Below are 18083 nucleotides of genomic sequence, written 5' to 3' on the forward strand. Positions count from 1 at the left end.
AGAAGGGCTAAGGTTTACCACTTTACAGCGGGCCATTTAAAAATAGCAGATCTAAAAGCTCACAACGCGTCACATAGGGACATGTGTGCTTGTAGATCTGAAATTTTCAAATATTAAAAAAAGAGAAATCTTGTATGGCGGTTCCCTGGCACAACATAATTTCAGATGGCATCTGTGGACACATACATATTAATCTGAGTGTCCTTGACATGAGAAAAAAAAACACTGGTTTAAAATAAATCGGGTTAAACTTGGGTGAGACCAACAGATGAACCATGTCCTCAGATCTTTGGCTCTCTGCCCCAACAGCCCATTGAGTTTGACTTTATTATGATGCCCATTAGCTGGTGCAGAACAATATAATCCCTCACTACGTATATTGTCCAGTTTAGTGACACATAAGCTCACCATTAACGCCCACACATCCAACGGTTAATCTTGTACGGGCACAAATATAGCCATGGCGAGTATTAAATAAAAATGGATATGAAGTGAACTGACCCCTGTAACGCGCTTAAAATTGGATGATTTGACCATCAAAGCGGTTTACAAGTGTCTACCATTTGCCCTGAGCAAAAACTATAACTTACTGTAAATTGCAAGGGGCCAAAAGAACTACAATTCTCTCACACACACACACACACACACACACGCAAATTATTATGTACATGAATGGGAAATGCATAAAAAGTTTATTAATTATTATTATTATGAATCATTTCCACCTTTGGGAAAGGTGATGCATTGAGAAATAATAAAAAGTGAGACAAGCATAGAGGGTCCAAACAAAAACACAGCAAACGGTACTGAGCGTCTTTGTCAACACAGAACTTTGATTGTGTATTTAGTTTTGTTTTCCGTTCTCATCATTGCTCCCCAACCCCAAAAGAAAGTGCTCCGCATGACAAAAACAGTAAAAAGCAGAATTCCCGCCACCCCCATGAAATCACATCCACCCCTGCTTTAAAAAGGAGTAGTTTACCCTCAAAACACGAAATAATATATCAATTGCACACCCCATGAAGCCTTGAACTCATGGATACTTTTTGTTTCATTCCTAAGGCAATTATTTGATGACCCGTGGAGTGACCAGTGGAGTCCGAGACTGAGCAAAATACAAATAAATCAAAAATGAAATGATTCACAGGACACAGGCATTGATCACCACCTCGTACAATTCAGCAATCAAAGTCCTAGTCTCAAATCCCATCTCAGAGCACAGAAAATTCCAACAGTTAGTTTTCACTTGGCAACATTGAAGTAAAATAATATATAAAGAACATTCCGTGGCGGAATGGTCGTCAAAAAAAAGATCTCCATGAATTCAAGGCTTAATGGGGTGTGTGCAATTGATAGAAAAATCTGTCATTTTGTGGGTGAACTACTACTAAACTAACAGGCAAAGCACAGTTGGGACCGATCAACATTTCAGGAATGGATCCAAATTGCTCGTTTTCCTCACAACAAGACAACTGATCATGTATTATTCATCACTCGATCTCTGATGAATGTAAGCCCAACCCACACAGACACAAGCGTTTCAGTTTGAACTGAGAGAAGGCTATTGCCTATATATGGAATGTTGAGCCTGCAAGTTAGTTTTTCAGGTTCTGAAAAAAAGAACAACCCAGAAAGATGTAAAAAAAGCGCGTCGTTAACGTGGCATACGTTCCAATGTTTCGTTTTCCTCTGGTCATCATTTTGCATCAAGAGAAAAACACACCTTAAGATATGTTTCTCGAAGAGAGCTTTTCATTTTTTTCTTTATCTTCCCTGCCATAATGACAAATTTACAATTCTGGGTTTTCAGGAAAGCAGAGACCCTCATTTATATACGGAAAACTTTTTTGTAAAAATAAGGAGTGAGTGAGTTCTACAGTAGTCCTTGTCCCTGTGCGGGATGTGGATACGTGTGTGTGTGTCATGTATGTACACGCATGTTTTAGATCAGAATTTAACTGTCCACTGCTTCACGCTGGCGTCGTGCGAGGTGGTGACCAGGGTGTGCTCGTCCACCCAGGCCAGGCCGCTGACATGGTGCAGCTTGTGGGCATCTGTGAACATCAGAGTAGCAACACAAAACGTGTCACAAGTGTATCAAACAGTGGCGTTTGTCGACTAAAACTAAAACGAACGACTAAAATGGAAATTAAATAGAAACTAAGCTATTTTGACTAAAAATAAATATACTGACGATTGTCAACAAATAAAAACTAGACTAAAATGTTAGGGACTAGTGCAGCGGTTTCCAAACCATTTTGGCCATGCACCCCCTGTCCCCCCCCCCGACCTAGCTGACGCACCACCCGACATGGAAATATAAATTGCTATATAGAGACATACATTTCCTATTTATCCACATATGCACATATATGAACCTGAATATGGCATTTATATGCAGCATAGGCTATATTCTGCATATACTTGCCATATATTGGCATAATATGTTAGTATATTTATAATAAAACCATAGCACCACCATTTTCATGTCGCGCACCCCCTAGAAGGCGCCCGCGCACCACAAGGGGTGCACGCACCAGTTTGGGAACCACTGGACTAGTGGATAAGAGATCCAGTATAAGTCATTTTACAATTAGTTGCGAGTTGTGAGATGGTCTAATTTCAGCATGCAACACGTCGCAGTTGTGGGCTTGTAGATCGGCTATTTTCAGCAAGTCATTACGACGGCATCAAGGCCCGCCAAATAAAAATGTGTTTGACTAAATCAACTGTAGATTTAATCGACTAAAATCTTATATTTAGGAGACTAAAACTAGACCAACACTAAAACATTCCGGGTGACTAAAATGTGACTAAAACTAAATTAAAAAACTATTCAAGAGACCATGACTAAAACTCGAAATGTGCTGCCAAAAACCAACAACTATCAAAGGAACAAACTGTATTGGCCGTTTTCAAGTCCTTATTAGGAAGAATTGTGTTGTGTGTATAAACAGGGGCTCTAGAGAGGTTAAGAGGTATTATGTTGTTTCTGTCCACAAGAGGGTGCTTGTGTTGACTTGAACTTTTATTCCAACATCTCCTGCAGATATCCTGGTTATTTTCTGTGAATAATATTTTAGTAATTTCCTCAACACAACCTATAACCTTATTCAGTAAAACAATGCCTAAACCTAACGTTATTCCTAAATGTCAAATCAGTAAAACTATGCCCAACCCTAAACTAATTCCTAATCTTAACCTCAGTAAAACGATACAAGAACCGATGGGGGGGGGGCAATCAGTCGACGGACAAAATAATGCATGGACAATACCACATTTTAAGTATAACCTTCTGTTGTCATAATATAGTAATAGGTTTTGCATTTCTGGATACAATTTCAGGTAAATAATTTAAAAGCCTAAACACATGCGTGAGTGTTGCCATTGTACCTAGCTAAAGTATGAACCATGTGTGAGTGTTGCCATTGTACCTAGCTAAAGTATGAACCATGTGTGAGTGTTGCCATTGTACCTAGCTAAAGTATGAACCTACCTGCTATCCTGATCCTCTTGTCCGAGTCGTTGACGGTCCAGACAAAGACCATCATGTCCATCCCTCCGCTGGCAAAGTGCTCGTTATCAGGTGACCAGGCCACTGTGACGATTTTTGCGTGGTGTCCATAGAACTCATCTTTGAGCTAGAAGGAAAGTGGCAGGGGAGAGAAAAACGGTTACAACTTCATAGATCAGTGCTTCTCAGACTTTTCTCACGTCAAAGGACCCCAAGGGTCCCTTGGAGGTCCACTGCTGTGAACTGTGAGGGAAAGACACGTCAGCCAGGGTAATGCTCCTGGCTGTGTGTGTCTGTTAACAAGATGACTGCAAAATGGATGGGCAGATTTACATACAATTTGAGGAGGGATGATGAGCAAGCTGCGCCGAAAGGGAATTTTAACTTTTGGGTGAGAAAGGTCTAAGAAGGTCAAGGTCAAAAATCAATAACAGAAAGGAACTGGTTTGAATAACGTGTTCCTTCCATGCGCTACGTCCGGCCGGGGAAACTCCCCCCTGTCAGGTGAAAAGAAGCAGCTTGGACTCCTCGTGCATAGAAGGAAACATGAGGTCTGTCCGCTGCTCCCCCAGGTTTGCAGAGGAAGTATAGAGCCCAGGATTACATTAGATATTTGACACTGGGTGAAAAAAAAATGGGCTGCAAAATCATGGGATAAAAATGCGTTTAAAAAAAGCAATAACAGATGGGTGGGTTTTCATTACACTTGGTGGTAATTAAAAACGTCCAAATAAAATAATCAGATGTGCCGTCCACTTAAACGGCAATGGCATTGTCCGGAGGTTGAAATCGCAAAAAAGTGAAACCACCTCCCAGTGGAAATCAGTGGTTGTTGTGTGGGGCATTACTTACCGCATAGCTGTCTGCAACGGTGAAGACCGAGACCACCTTCTTCTCGTCCGTGACCGCGAGGTAGGCTCCGTCGTTGGAGTAGGCCATGTCCGTGACGGGCCCCTTGACCTCCATGCTCTGGCCCTCCTCTTTCAGTGTGTTCCCCTCGATGGAGTACAGGTGCACCTTCCCAGTCTGAGGAGGAGGAGAGATACATGACAACTTGACAAGGCATTGGAACAAACCATTAACTCTTTGGGAGAAATTCTGTCTCGTTTTGCCAAGTCCTGGAAAGCAAATTTGTGTACCATTTCATGTATACTGGCTCCAATTAGGGTCTTTTTTGCTATAACTGACCCCGACACATACTACACCACCACCCCTCTTTTCTGGAGACTGAACTAAAGGGCAACTGCAGTATATTTTCTCTCCCCCATAGGGACACTAACCAATCCTCTTTCGTGTCGTGGGTGCCGTCCAATATTAATGTTTTTAACCAATCCTTTCACTTAGATTCCCATCTCTGTCCTGTGTGTGTGCTTTCCACTTACAGCATCCCCCACTGCAGCAGTAGTGCCTCCAGGGTGCAGGGCTCCGGCCTCTGGGTCGTAGCCCAGGTTGTCCAGAGAGAACACCTTCCTCTTGTCCTTCATCAGGACCAGCTGCTTACGGTGAAGGGAAAAGGGATATGGTGAATCACATTGACGAAAGCAAATATCACTGAAGATATTTGTATAACCAAGTCCTAATGTGAGATTTGTGAAAAAAGTGAGAAAGGAGCCATCCAACACACACGCACTAGCACTGTTTCCTAAACAAATTTAACACAAGATGTAAAGTTATGTTTCAATAATATAGTTTCTGCTGTTCTACAGTACGTACATACTGCCAAGTAACCACGTGAAGAAATCACAGATTGAAGCTTTAACCTTTGCTTTTATAAATGTTTTTTTTTTGTGGCTTTCGCCTTTATTTTTTTATGATAGGGATAGAGAGTAGGCTGACAGGAAATGGAGAGATATGGGGGGGGGGGTGACATGCAGTAAAGGCCGCCGGGATCGGGAGTCGAACCCACGGCCAGACTGGATTACCAGCCAAGGTGCCTGGACGGCTGAGCCACGGCCAGGGCCTAACCTTTGCTTTTATCCTCCCCCAGAGTTAGTGTCGAAGTGTCCTTGAGCAAGACTCTGAACCCCTAATTGCTCCCGATGAGCAGGTTGGTGCCTTGCACAGTTTCCTCCATCATCGGTGTATGAATGCGTGAGTGAATGAAATGCACAATCTATGTAAAGCGCCTTGGATAAAGGCACTATATAAATGCACCATTTACCATGTGTATGGGAGGCATAGAACACAGAGCAAGATGGACAACTGATATTAGAGGAGGAGCATGCATTGAGTACCTGGCCAATGATATTAGAGGAGGAGCATGCATGATTGCCTGGCCAATGATATTAGAGGAGGAGCATGCATTGATTACCTGGCCAATGATATTAGAGGAGGAGCATGCATTGATTACCTGGCCAATGATATTAGAGGAGGAGCATGCATTGATTACCTGGCCAATGATATTAGAGGAGGAGCATGCATTGATTACCTGGCCAATGCACACAGCCAGCGTCAGCCCTCCTGGTGCCACCGACACACATTTAGGCTGGGAATCCATCTTCACCAAATCAGAGGCACTGGAGAAAACAGTATTATCAGACGTGGTACTATCAATTAACACAATCCATGTCAGTACATTGCAATAGAAATGCAGACCAGGTGCCAGCGTTTCTATTGTAAAAAAGAAAAAGTAAAAAAAAAACACAGGGGGTTATAGTGCTTAAAACGTAACCTGTCGTTCCTTGGCTTGGGTTAAAAACAAGACTTCACAGAACAACTTGTGTCATTGTGTTTAGAGATAATAAAAAAAAGAGGAAATAGCAGCTCTACAAGCTTACGACGCATTGTAAGTTTGTACTTCAGCTTTTTCCGCAATGTTTCAGGAAATGTCAGTACTTTCTTAGTTACGTTGTCATATGCCCTGTGCAATTTTCAATTACGAAGCCTAAAAAGGCAACCAGAAATAGTTTTTTTGAATTCATAGGTTCAATGTTCAATGCAAAAACACACATTTACTTTAAATTGGTAATTTGTTTGTGTGAAAATGACTTAAACTTTGTAACCGTAACAGCCCTAATTGTTGTGCAGCGTACCTGTACTCCTTTTTGTTGAGGTTGATGAAGCGCACCGTATCGTCCATGCTGCAGGTCACCAGCTGGCCTGCGTCATCCACCACCATCCTGCTCACCTGGTTGGTATGGCCCTTGCCCGAGAACTCCCCATTCTCCCCGGTTTCTGAGTCCCAGTAATGTGAACACAGGATTAAGGAGGAATACGTTCAGAAGGACTAGGACTAGGACTAGGGAAACATCTCATCTATATATAAATCCTGGAATCCCTGTCCGTCTGTGACTGGCTGTCCGTCTGTGTCCCTTTTATGCCCATAGATCTCCAAACTTCCCGAGTTGCTGCATCATACCCTTCGCTTGCATGTAAAAAATATATATAATAATAATAATAATAATAATACTAAATAATTTTAGTAGTGGGTACAAAAGGTGAGGGCAGAAAGGTGAAATTGTGATTGGCTGAAGGTGTGCCATTCTACACTGTGATTAGGTGGAAGCTGTGTCATTCCGTGTTGCGATTGGCTGAGCATCGCATAAGGGGTGTGCGCTACACAAGTGGGTTTTTAAACAGAACAGCTGGTGGATTGGAAATGACACTAGTGCGCGCGGCTTCAACTTGTAGCTTTGGAAAAGCGTTTGTTTTTTTTTGCCGACGGCATGTCACCTGGCACAAACCTTTTCCAGATGGGGGGGTCCACAGCCAAATACATATATCAATCTGTAGGTCCTTGGCACGGAAAAGGTTTGAGAACCGCTGATATAGGCCGCCGCCTTACTGGCAAAGTGATGAGAGCACGTACTGCATTTAACCCATTCTGACCGGGCACCAATTTTGGTGTCAGCATCATGTTATGCTTTAGCTATTGAAAAAAAGCAGATCTACAAGCTCATATCGCGCCACCGAGTGGCGCGATACGAGCTTGTAGGTCTGCTATTTTTTTTTAAATCGAAGAGCGACTGACATTTTTTTAATCTGATCTCAGGTCAGAATGGGTTAATCAGACCAGTGTGTGTCCAGTGGAAACCTCGTGTGAATCTGATCTCAGGTCAGAATGGGTTAAGCAAGAGTACATAAAGAGAAAGTACTGTAATTGAGCATAAACACATAAAAGAGGCCACCTGCTTGCATTGTGTGCCATCTGGTTAACACCACCATTTGAGCAGTGAAAAGGATATTGATGTGTCCATCATGACTGCCAGTGTAGATGAATGTCCGCCCTTCGTTTTTGTGAACCGTTACAGACTGTATGGATTTGCTGTGCCCCTGTAATAGAAATGGAAAGGATTTCAAATTGGGCATCACACGGTAGACAACAGGTATAAACATAAAACAGAATATAAATATTAGCCACAATGTACACAACAGTAGTATAACGTTTAAACATAAAAACTGCAATACTGTATAAAATGAATAAAACCAAGCCAGTGGCCATTGTGAAAGGCGTAAAAGGCCTTTTCCCCTGATTCTCTGGATTAAGAGCGCCTGCAGTGCTAAATGCTAACAGCGCATGTTTTCACTTGATAAATACTGAATCCATGATTGCTCACACCACGTTTGCATTTTGTTTCCATGGAGGTCTATTTTGATGCGCTCTGAGTCCGGGTGCGGGAGTAATCTGATCCCAGGTCAGTGTAATCATCGTTGACCCATTCTGACCGGGCACCCATTTTGGTGTCAGCATCATGTTATGCTTTAGCTATTTAAAAATAGCAGATCTACAAGCTCATATCGCGCCACCGAGTGGCGCGATACGAGCTTGTAGGTCTGCTATTTTTGAAAAATCGAAGAACGACTGACATTTTTTTAATCTGATCTCAGGTCAGAATGAGTTAATCAGACCAGTGTGTGTCCAGTGGAAACCTCGTATGAATCTGATCTCAGGTCAGAATGGGTTAACACTTCATGCTTTTCTCTACCGATCAGTGCTGAGCACGGGTCTTCTCAGATCCACTCGGGTATTATCCATAATGATAAAGAGACACGAGGTCCGAGATAATAGAACCCAACAGACACAGGTCCGAGTGATTATGGTAAAACGCGGATCCGGACAGGTCGCCGATTCTTTGGGGTTTTTTTTTTTAATCGGGGAACCCAATGTGAAGTTCAGAGATGCCAGGTTTTCAAATCTGACTTGAATAGAGCTTGATTTACATAAATGTGGGGTTCTTTCATTATGGCGTTTGAAAAAAATGAAACCTTGGATCTCCATTACAGTCCAATTCAATGTTAAACTTGGCAATGTTATATGATCCCACTAATGAAGATGTGCCAACCGCCATTCAACAACATTTTGGCAGCAAATGATGGATTGGAACCATTTTGTATTCTGCGCCCCCATATCCTGTCCACATGGCTTCTTCGGCCCGTGAACGTCTCTAGACTCAGAAGTGTCAAGCTCTATAGAAACTGGTTGTGTATTCATAAGCCATGAATGACAGCACTCCCGCGCGCTCTTTGCCTTTGCTTGACGGGGTGTGCAATCAGAAAAAAGAAGAAACGATATTCTCTGGGAAATTGGAAGCAACATCTACAAAATGGCATACTGCATGTCCTGATTGAAATTTAAAAAACAGCAAAAGTAGCAGATCCATGCACAAAGCTCGATATTTTTGCCTTAGGTCAGGATTTAGAAGGATTTGTTTTAGGATCGACATCAGGCTTAAATGGGATGAAGTATTGAACCAATCAGAGACTGACCTTAATTGTGCGCAGGGGCCGGTCTGGGTTGTTCTTGTCCAGGTAGTTGATGTATCCCGACAGGGAGATACTGATGAGGTGGTCCTTCTGCCACAGGCAGCCCAGCTGCTGGTCCATGAGGTCGGGGCCCATGTTGAAGGTGGTGACCACCGTGCCCGCTGCCACGTCCCACAGCTTCACCGTCCTGTCCCCCGAGGCGGACATCAGCTGGGAGCCGTCGGGGCTCCAGCACACCTGGGACGAGGAGGTTAAGACCGTTTAGACCCGAGGACCTACAAATGTCTTCTAAACCCCGACAGTTTTCTGCAAAACTCTGTGTCAGTGGTTCTCAAGCTATTACATGTCAAGGACCCCTAGAATTATATATGTATTTGGCCGCAGACCCCCCATTTGAAAATATCTAGTTCCAGACCAGGGACCCTCCAGACGCAAAGATTTGAGTTAAAAACGTTCTGAAAGAATATATATATATATATATATATATATATATATATATATATATATATAATTATTTTTTTCAAAGATTTGTGCCACATTTTCATGATTTTTCAAAAATAGCAGACCTACAAGTTCATAGCACGGCACTCGGTGCTGCGCTATGAGCTTGTAGATCTGCTATTTTTCATAAGCTAAAGTATAACAATGCTATGAACACCAAAAGGGGTTCCACCAAAAATGAAGAAAGAGGATTTCAGTGATGCACACAGACATGTTGTTGTGTCCTCTTCCCCCTCCACTCTGAAAGCACTGGGTTGTAATTAAGGCCGGCACGATAATGTATTACAGACAGTGGTTCAAGTCAAGGACTCCCAAATTGATATGTATTTGGCCGCGACCGCCTATCTGGAAATGAATCGTGCCAGGGACCCCCAGTAGCGAAGATGTGTTAATTTCCAAACACTTCCAAGATTTTTCAAAACAAGTAATAGCAGATGCACAAGCGTGGCATAAAGTGACATGCTGTGAGCTTGTAGATTAGCCTTTGTTTATAGCCAAGTAAGCACATAAAATGATTGCGATGCTATATTAACATGGACCCCTGGGGGTTCCAGAACCCACGTTGAGAACCACTGGTATAGGCATTTTACATGACGATCAATTGGCATTCAAATAATTGTTATTAAACCATGGCAGGTAGAGTAGAACTAATAACTTAGATATACAAAGAAATCAGCACCAATAATCAAAATAATGTACTATACCAGGGGTGCCCAAAAGGTAGAAATTATAACATATGATATTTTTTAGTATAGTATAGTTACTTTACTATTGCAAAAAAATATCATACATTTTATTCGTTCAAAACCTTTATAAAATAACCGGTCTACAAGCTCACAACGCATTATATTGCCACATGTTGAGAGCCTGTGGAGCTGTCATTTACACTATTTTTGAAAATATATATATACTATATATATTTATGAAATGTTAAACAGATTAACTTGACGATGATCAATTATGCAAATTAATTGTGACAGTCATTGCATACTGGTGCCATGCATTAAATAGTCTTATAATCCTAACTAATAATTAAAAATACAATTATGGCGATCACTCAGAATAGTCAAAAACAAATAGTATCCAAGTGAGCAAATAAAATAAAATAAAGTTGGAAACTTTGATTACGTGAAACCATAAGTCATTTCAAAACACAGAAAAGATGATCTATTAATTACTTACTGCGTAAATTCCTCCACTATGTGCCTTTTCTCCACCAATTGAGGATATCTTTTCACTGGTCTTCCCGTCGAACATGAGGATCTGTGAAATCAAAACCAGTCACGATGATGGCGAGGAATTCAGTGATCATTTTCCACATCAAACAAGATTATCGTCTCCGTCGGGTGGAAACCTCATATGTCCAAAACTGTTGCTTTTCAGGATTCAAATTCAAAGATGACAAAAGAAGCAGAACTACAAGATGAACGCATCACTTAGCACCAAACTTGGATCTGCTACTTTTTATGCTTTTGTGTGACGCTGTAGGGCGCTAATTTTACGAATAATAATGAAATATAGAGGTTTGTGCCCAGCATCAGCGATGAGTCACAATGTCAGTCAATATTGGCTGTGAACTTGTTGGCTTTGGACCAGATACTCACTTGACCATCAGCACTGGCTGTAACAAAGCGGCTTCCATCTGGGGAGAATCGCACACAGTTGACGAAGTTGGTGTGTTCCTTTGACGAGTCAGCAGAAAGAAAAGAAAATTAACCTCAAACAAACATGGATTGACGCAGAAATACAATATCACAACCAAAAATGTTTGTATGGCCATTGGCCATGATGCCATGAGCATTTAGCAACATTATATGTAAAATAAATGTTTATGAATGATGTTCCTTGTTGGAATCGTTCCCGTTCTACATGCAGTACTGAACTGAAATCACAGCTTGATGCTTTAACCTTGAAATATCCAGAGACTATGGCCCTCATTTATCAACCGTGCGTACGCCAAAATATGGGCGCACGCCGAAATTACCGACATTTAACATTTCCGGCAAAGCTTGAAATTGAACTTGAGTAGGACAAATAGTCACGTCTGGTCGCGAGCTGGCGTACGCTGTTTTTCTGTTTTACACAAGCGGAGCAGCCTTGTCTGAACTGCTGAGAGGCTGTCACAGGCATCAAAACATATATGTATTCACTCCTAAAATGTTTATATAAAAGGTATGTATAATGTATATGGGCTACATGTAAAAAAATAAATAAATAAAAATGTTAAGGAATACATGTGTCATATGAAATTAGTAGGAGATAAAATCGCGCAATTTAAAACAATGTTGCAAGAGATGCTTAAGCCATTTAAACAGTGTTTTGCATGAGCGCATAGTACATGCGAGGATTTGGGCTGTCTGTGCTGAAATATTTCCATGACGGGACGTTGGAGAGTATAGTGCAGCAGCTGCTGCAGCTCAGCTGCGGAGTCCCAACGTGCAGGTATAGCCTACTGTAGCCTAATCTACAGCATGAAGGCCGATGTCTTTCTTACGGTATGTGCAATATAATAAACCCGACGCGTCGCTCGAATGCCAAATGTACCGTGCCAGGCTCCCAGCGCAAGTGGGAACTGCATCGGAGATATAGGTAGGCTATATTACCCAGCCAGCCCATGCACCAGCCACATGAGGCTATGGTTTTGGCTGCACATTCATATAACAGTGACTAACGACTGCGAGGCAATCTAAATAGACTGGCGAACGTCGGAACGTGCATGCGGGTCAGTTGGTCACGGACGGACCACTGTGATAGAGAGAGACAGACAGACAGACAGACAGGACAGGAGGAGCACCTGTAAAACAGCAGCGTGTGTGTGCCTATTTGTTATTTAATTATGGTTCACAGGTTCAGGTTTTCGTTCACTAATATATCTTGTTGTATATTAAATTAAAAATACTTTAATAATTTAATATACAACTAACAACACACAGTTAAAGTTGCAAATAGTGATATGTGCGTGCGTGCGTGCGGGGGGTGAGGGGGAAGCGAAGCGAGAGGAGAAACAGACAGCTTTATTTAATGTGTCATGTAGGTGCGTGCGTGCATGACAGCAAGGCAAGCGAGGTGAGAGGGAAACAGACAGGGACCCTGCATGAATTAAATAAAGTTGGTCACAGGGTAGGCCTACTGCCTACAACTTTATTTAGTTGTCTGTTTCTCCTCTCGCTTCGCTTCCCTTGCTGCCCGCCTCACCCCCCGCACGCACGCTTTATTTAATTCATGCAGGTGTTCGTTCTTTATTTGTTTAACAACACACCAGTTAGTTGGGCTTGCAAGTTGCGTGTGCGTGCTGTGCGTGTGTATGAGAGAGGGGGGTGAGGCGAGCAGCAAGGCACGGGAGAAACCTATTTTTTCATGTAACCATGGTTTCAGGAAACGTATTGCCGTTGTTCATGTCGCAAAAACGAGGGCGAGGCTTGATTTCTTAGGGCGTGCCAGATCAAATTCAGCCGTGACATTTATTAACGTGAGAACAAAATTAAGGAAGGATCAGCTGTTTGCGATCACTTTATAAATGCCGTGGCGACGTGGGTGTACTACGAAACCTGCACTCGAATCTGTGGCAGATTTTACACTCGATTGATAAATGAGGGCCTATAGATTTTATGAGTGTTTTTAAGATGCTTCTGAACATATTGCCAGTTAGACCACTTCAAATGCTCTAATCTTAAAATAACCCAAATAAACAGCCCATCTACAAGCTACAAATCAGTGTGTGTGTGTGTGTGTGTGTGTGTGTGTGTGTGTGTGTGTGTGTGTGTGTGTGTGTGTGTGTGTGTGTGTGTGTCACATGTCAATAGTGATCTCTGTGACTTAGGCCTGACTCACATCTTTGCAACAGATTGATGTATAGCTGATGCATGAGACTTATTGACTGATGCAAGCTCACAATGCATTTCCAATGGGAGTCACATGGTTTGACACAACATTTGTGTTGTATGAGGGGCAGTCGAAACACAGCCGAAAGCCGTACAACACAAATGTTGTGTCAAACCATGTGACTTCCATTGGAAATGCATTGGGGCAAGATGTAAACAAACCCTTTATTTACATCTAGCTGCGCATGCATCAATGTTGTATACTAGATGCGAAGGTGTGAGTCAGGCCTTAGTCAGGTGACCCGAGGTTGTGAGCAGAATAAGGAACCACAACAGAGAGGGACATGTTTATTGAGGAAGCTGGCCTTTTGGTTTCAAGGCAGATCTCTCCGTCTGTCCTTACATGGGCTACTGCTGTGCTGAGACTACACTCACTACAGGCAGCCCTGGATCAACAGATTTCAGACTACCGGTACACTCGCTACAGGCAGCCCTGGATCAACAGATTTCAGACTACCGGTACACTCGCTACAGGCAGCCCTGGATCAACAGATTTCAGGCCCACACAAAAAGGTTTACAGTCAACACTGAAGTGGGAGGTAAAAGTTTCTGCTGTTCTGATTTCCAAAAATAAAAAAGACAATCTTCAACTTGAACTAACCAGAAGCAAGATTATACATTATTAATACTTGTAACTTTACATGACTGACTCTCAAATCTGCCTTGTGATTGAAATAAAATGCAGTTCAATAACTCCATGTTGTATGTAACAACTAGGCCCAATATGTGAGAGGAAGGATCTAAACCAAAAGCAGTTATCTAGCACAGGTCCATGATAAAAAACAAGTTCACACATGCCCTAGTTGTGTAAGAATTCTGAGCTAAACTCTGCATAGTGAAAACTCTGGTAGACGTTCACAGGGCAAAAGGCTACTACTTTCTGAGGAATGCAATTCACACATATCCAAAGAATGTTATGGGGGTGAAATGACCAGAAATGGACAAATATCTACACTGTCAAGGAGCTGTGGAATGGACAAAACTGGAGTGCAAACCAAAAAAAAAAGAGGCCCACGAAGGGGAAAAACAAAAACAAAAGAAACGACATCCTCATCATGGTCAAGAATCTGACTGTGGAAATCTTGACACCTATATTATTTTCAGGTGCAGCTGGAAACAAAAACAAGATAGCCATGAACTTCATGGGACCAGTCCAATGGAAACAAAAACAAGGTAGCCATAATAAACTTCATGGGGCCAGTCCAATGGCGGCTCTACTACATTAGAGACTTCTATTGGCCAATAGTGACAAAGGCCTGAACAGGAAGTTTACAGAATGCATCGGAGTCTAGAGGCTTTGCAGTGACAAACGACGAGTTACATGAGCCAAGTGACCGGGCTGTTTTCTGCCCCCTCAATGTCTTAACTCTGTCTTACTCTATGGCTATGGCCATAAATAAGCTGTCATTTGGCACTAATGTAAGCACAATAATTAAGCCAACTGAAATGTCTGTTCAACAGAAATATCTCTTCTCCTCCCACTTCATCAGACACCTCCCTAGCAGCTTAGGACAAGAGACCCACACAATACCCCTTTCCAAAAGCTGCTCAAATGCCTTAAAAAACAAATATATATATATATATATATATATATATAAAACCGCTTTTTACTCACAGTCATCGTGCTCTTGTACTTGAAGGGGGGTCCTTCAGAGAAGGCAACAGAGGTGTCATCACTACCAGTGACCAGGCGGTATGGCCGCGTCTGCTTGAGATCTACGGTGTTGATGACTTTGTAGTGGCCAAACACCTCTCCCACTGAGGAGCCGGTGTTCCATAAGAACACAGCACCGTACCTGAGGTGAACACAATATGACAAGTTATATGGTTTATATAGACGAGTGGTTCTCAAACCTTTTCATGTCAAGCACCCTCAAATGTATTTGGCTGGGGCTTAGTTCTAAGTAAGATCTCCCCCCCATAACACCTACTTTTCTCGCCCCTCGCCCACAACGGCGAGCCTCTGGCTGTCCTCCGTCCAGGCAATATCCTTGATCCTCCCCCCGAATGGCTGGTACTCATATTTGAGCAAGTGCTCCTTCTGGGTGGTGTCCCAGATTCTGATCTTTCCAGACACATCTGAGGGAAACGCAGGCAAGGAGAGACACAGCAGTAGTCACTGTTGTGGTACGTGGCCACATTTCATAGACACAATCTGTAGCACAGTCAGTGGTTCTCAAAGTGGGGTCTTTGAGGGGGTTCAGGGGGTCCCCGGTAAAGGGAGGTTTGAGAACCTCTGCAGTAGCGCATGTCAAATATGTGTGGCTTTAGAAGAGGAAGGGAAGTATTAATATGCATTTGTAGTAGTATGCATAGAGTAGGTTTTCTACTGGAAGCTAGTATGCAGTGACTTTTTCTAAATGTACACATTTTAGTTTCAGCACCTGTGATTTTCTTTGGAGATGTACGTGCTTCCCTCTGGACTCTGTTTTAATACGTAGCTTACCTCCGGAGGCGATGTAGAAGCCACTGGGAGCGTACTTGGCAACAGTCACTTGGTGTGGGTGCTCTGTGTAGATGTCAGCTATCGCAGGGTTCTGTCAAAGACAAGGAGGGGAGAGAGACATTGGCAGATCTGTCTGTGTGTGACCGACGATATGGAACAAAGCATCCAAACCGCTTACGCCACATGGCACTTAAACATATTATTATTCAATGTCAGCTCAAGATAAATTAAACCTACATCGATGTTCCTGATGATGACACTCTTCCCGTTGGTGTAGAGAAAATTGACGCCTTTGGGATCTCCGCCGAGCACTTTGGCTACTCCCCTCTCCATGGAAGGGAGGCTGGCGAATACGTGTTCTGGAGAGAGAGGGCTATGATCATTCATCGACATCAAGCATCATCACACATGTCTCACACACACTAGGCCCGATTTATACTTTGTTGCATCCTAGTGTTATGCTCACTAAAAGCAGATCTACCAGCTCACAACAACACATCATGAATCTGAAGCGTTGTGAGCTTGTATCTCTGCTATTAATAGCATGCAACTATAAATCAGGTTGCATACAACCAGCTGCATACCCACTGGTTGGCTATACACAGTATAAATCCTGTCAGTTTGTAACTGACTGAACAAAATGATCCAAAATTGTCCATTACAGATTACAGGTCAATTGTGTTCCATCTGGTACACTGTCTTTCAGAGTTAAAATAGGCAAACATAACAGCATCACTCACAACCCTTTATCCATATTTGATATGTTGGCTATTTAAAATTAGCAGATAATAATCTTGAAAGTGTTTAAATAATTTCAAAAATATATATATATTTTATTTCTTACACAAAAGTGTCTCTTCTGGGGGTGTCTCTGGCATAAAACATTTTCAGATGGGGTCCGTGGCCAAATATATCAATTTTGGGTTGCTCCTTAGGGAACTTGACACAATAACGTTTGATAACCACTACTTTACAGGTCATTTTTGTTCCATTAGTCCATTAGCCAAGAGTTAAAATTATGTTTTGTACAGTGAGTGGTTACAGACCGTCACATACCGCGTGACAGATACAGGGGACCCCTTGTGCTAAACATGCCCCCTCCTCTGTCTCTCTCTGTCACTCCTTTGTAGACCTGTCATAACAATGCATAGAAATGCATGCACAGCTATTTCCTCCCAAAAGTAGTATTGCTATGGGCAAGGGAGGCTAAAAGCTAATGGAAATCTTCAGTCATGGTTGGTCGGTGCACCGCTCATTCAGGCTACATGCTCATTCACACACAATGTTTCGGGTATCTTTTTAGGCATAAGAGAAGGTTATCATTTGATAATACCATAGTATTCTTCTCCTTCTCGTTGACAAAGAGTTAATCCCCTTAGAAATGTCAGAATCGTGTATGGTACTAAATAGGGGCGAGGCTACACACACACACACAGCTCTCAGCTAAAGTAGGCTAGGCTTGGCTCGAGCGCTCCCCCCCGTTATTAATACAATCATTTGTACGAATTAAACCAACTAGCACGACGACAAGACGGGCAGAGACTTACTGGCTTCGAGCGACATTTTTTCGCTGCTTGCTGTGCTGTTTTTTGTTGTTGTTACTCCTTCCGAATGAATGAAACCGGGGCGAGCTGTGTGGAGGCAGTGAGTCAGTCAGTCTGGCTGCTCTGCTCTGCTCTCATACAAACACGGAAGTGGAGCGAGCGCTCGGCTCGAGACGTCTCGCCATGCCCATATATGGTAAACTCAGCTCCTACGCCACAGACTCGCCCCGTTGAGGAAATGACGTCAGCTTGAAATACCCCCCCCCCGCCCCCCCACCAATTAAACTCATAGATGTGATGTGATTAAAATACCTAACAAGAACATGATGACAGAAAAGTCTGTGGGTGAGACAGCCAGCCTTGCTACTGTGATGTTAAAACGCCTGTGTGTGTGTGTGTGTGTGTGTGTGTGTGTGTGTGTGTGTGTGTGTGTGTGTGTGTGTGTGTGTGTGTGTGTGTGTGTGTGCGTGTGCGCGCGCGTGCGTGAGTGAGTG

General features: G+C 42.7%; 1 protein-coding gene across 1 annotated transcript; it reads right to left on the bottom strand.

Annotated features, from left to right (window-relative positions):
• Window positions 1-675: 675 nt before the first annotated feature.
• On the bottom strand, window positions 676-17733 carry wdr1 (WD repeat domain 1). The gene is made up of 15 exons (XM_083770967.1): window positions 17593-17733; window positions 16283-16404; window positions 16046-16136; window positions 15531-15678; window positions 15215-15395; window positions 11323-11400; window positions 10901-10981; window positions 9221-9454; window positions 7697-7786; window positions 6547-6701; window positions 5943-6030; window positions 4897-5007; window positions 4367-4540; window positions 3497-3641; window positions 676-2054 (listed from the first exon to the last, which is right to left on the bottom strand). The coding sequence occupies exons 1-15, from the start codon at window positions 17606-17608 to the stop codon at window positions 1948-1950; spliced, it is 1821 nt and encodes a 606-aa protein (XP_083627093.1). The 5' UTR covers window positions 17609-17733; the 3' UTR covers window positions 676-1947.
• Window positions 17734-18083: the final 350 nt, after the last annotated feature.

The sequence above is a fragment of the Protomyctophum parallelum genome (genome assembly GCF_964188405.1).
Source record: "Protomyctophum parallelum genome assembly, chromosome: 8".
NCBI lineage: Eukaryota > Metazoa > Chordata > Actinopteri > Myctophiformes > Myctophidae > Protomyctophum > Protomyctophum parallelum.

What these genes read in the sequence shown, in the direction of transcription:
- wdr1 (XM_083770967.1), bottom strand. An exon ending in CTTCTACATCGCCTCCGGAG is followed by an intron (nt 15,679 to 16,045) that starts GTAAGCTACGTA and finishes CGTTTCCCTCAG; the next exon opens with ATGTGTCTGGAAAGATCAGA. An exon ending in CCGTTGCAGACAGCTATGCG is followed by an intron (nt 3,642 to 4,366) that starts GTAAGTAATGCC and finishes CTTTCCTTCTAG; the next exon opens with CTCAAAGATGAGTTCTATGG.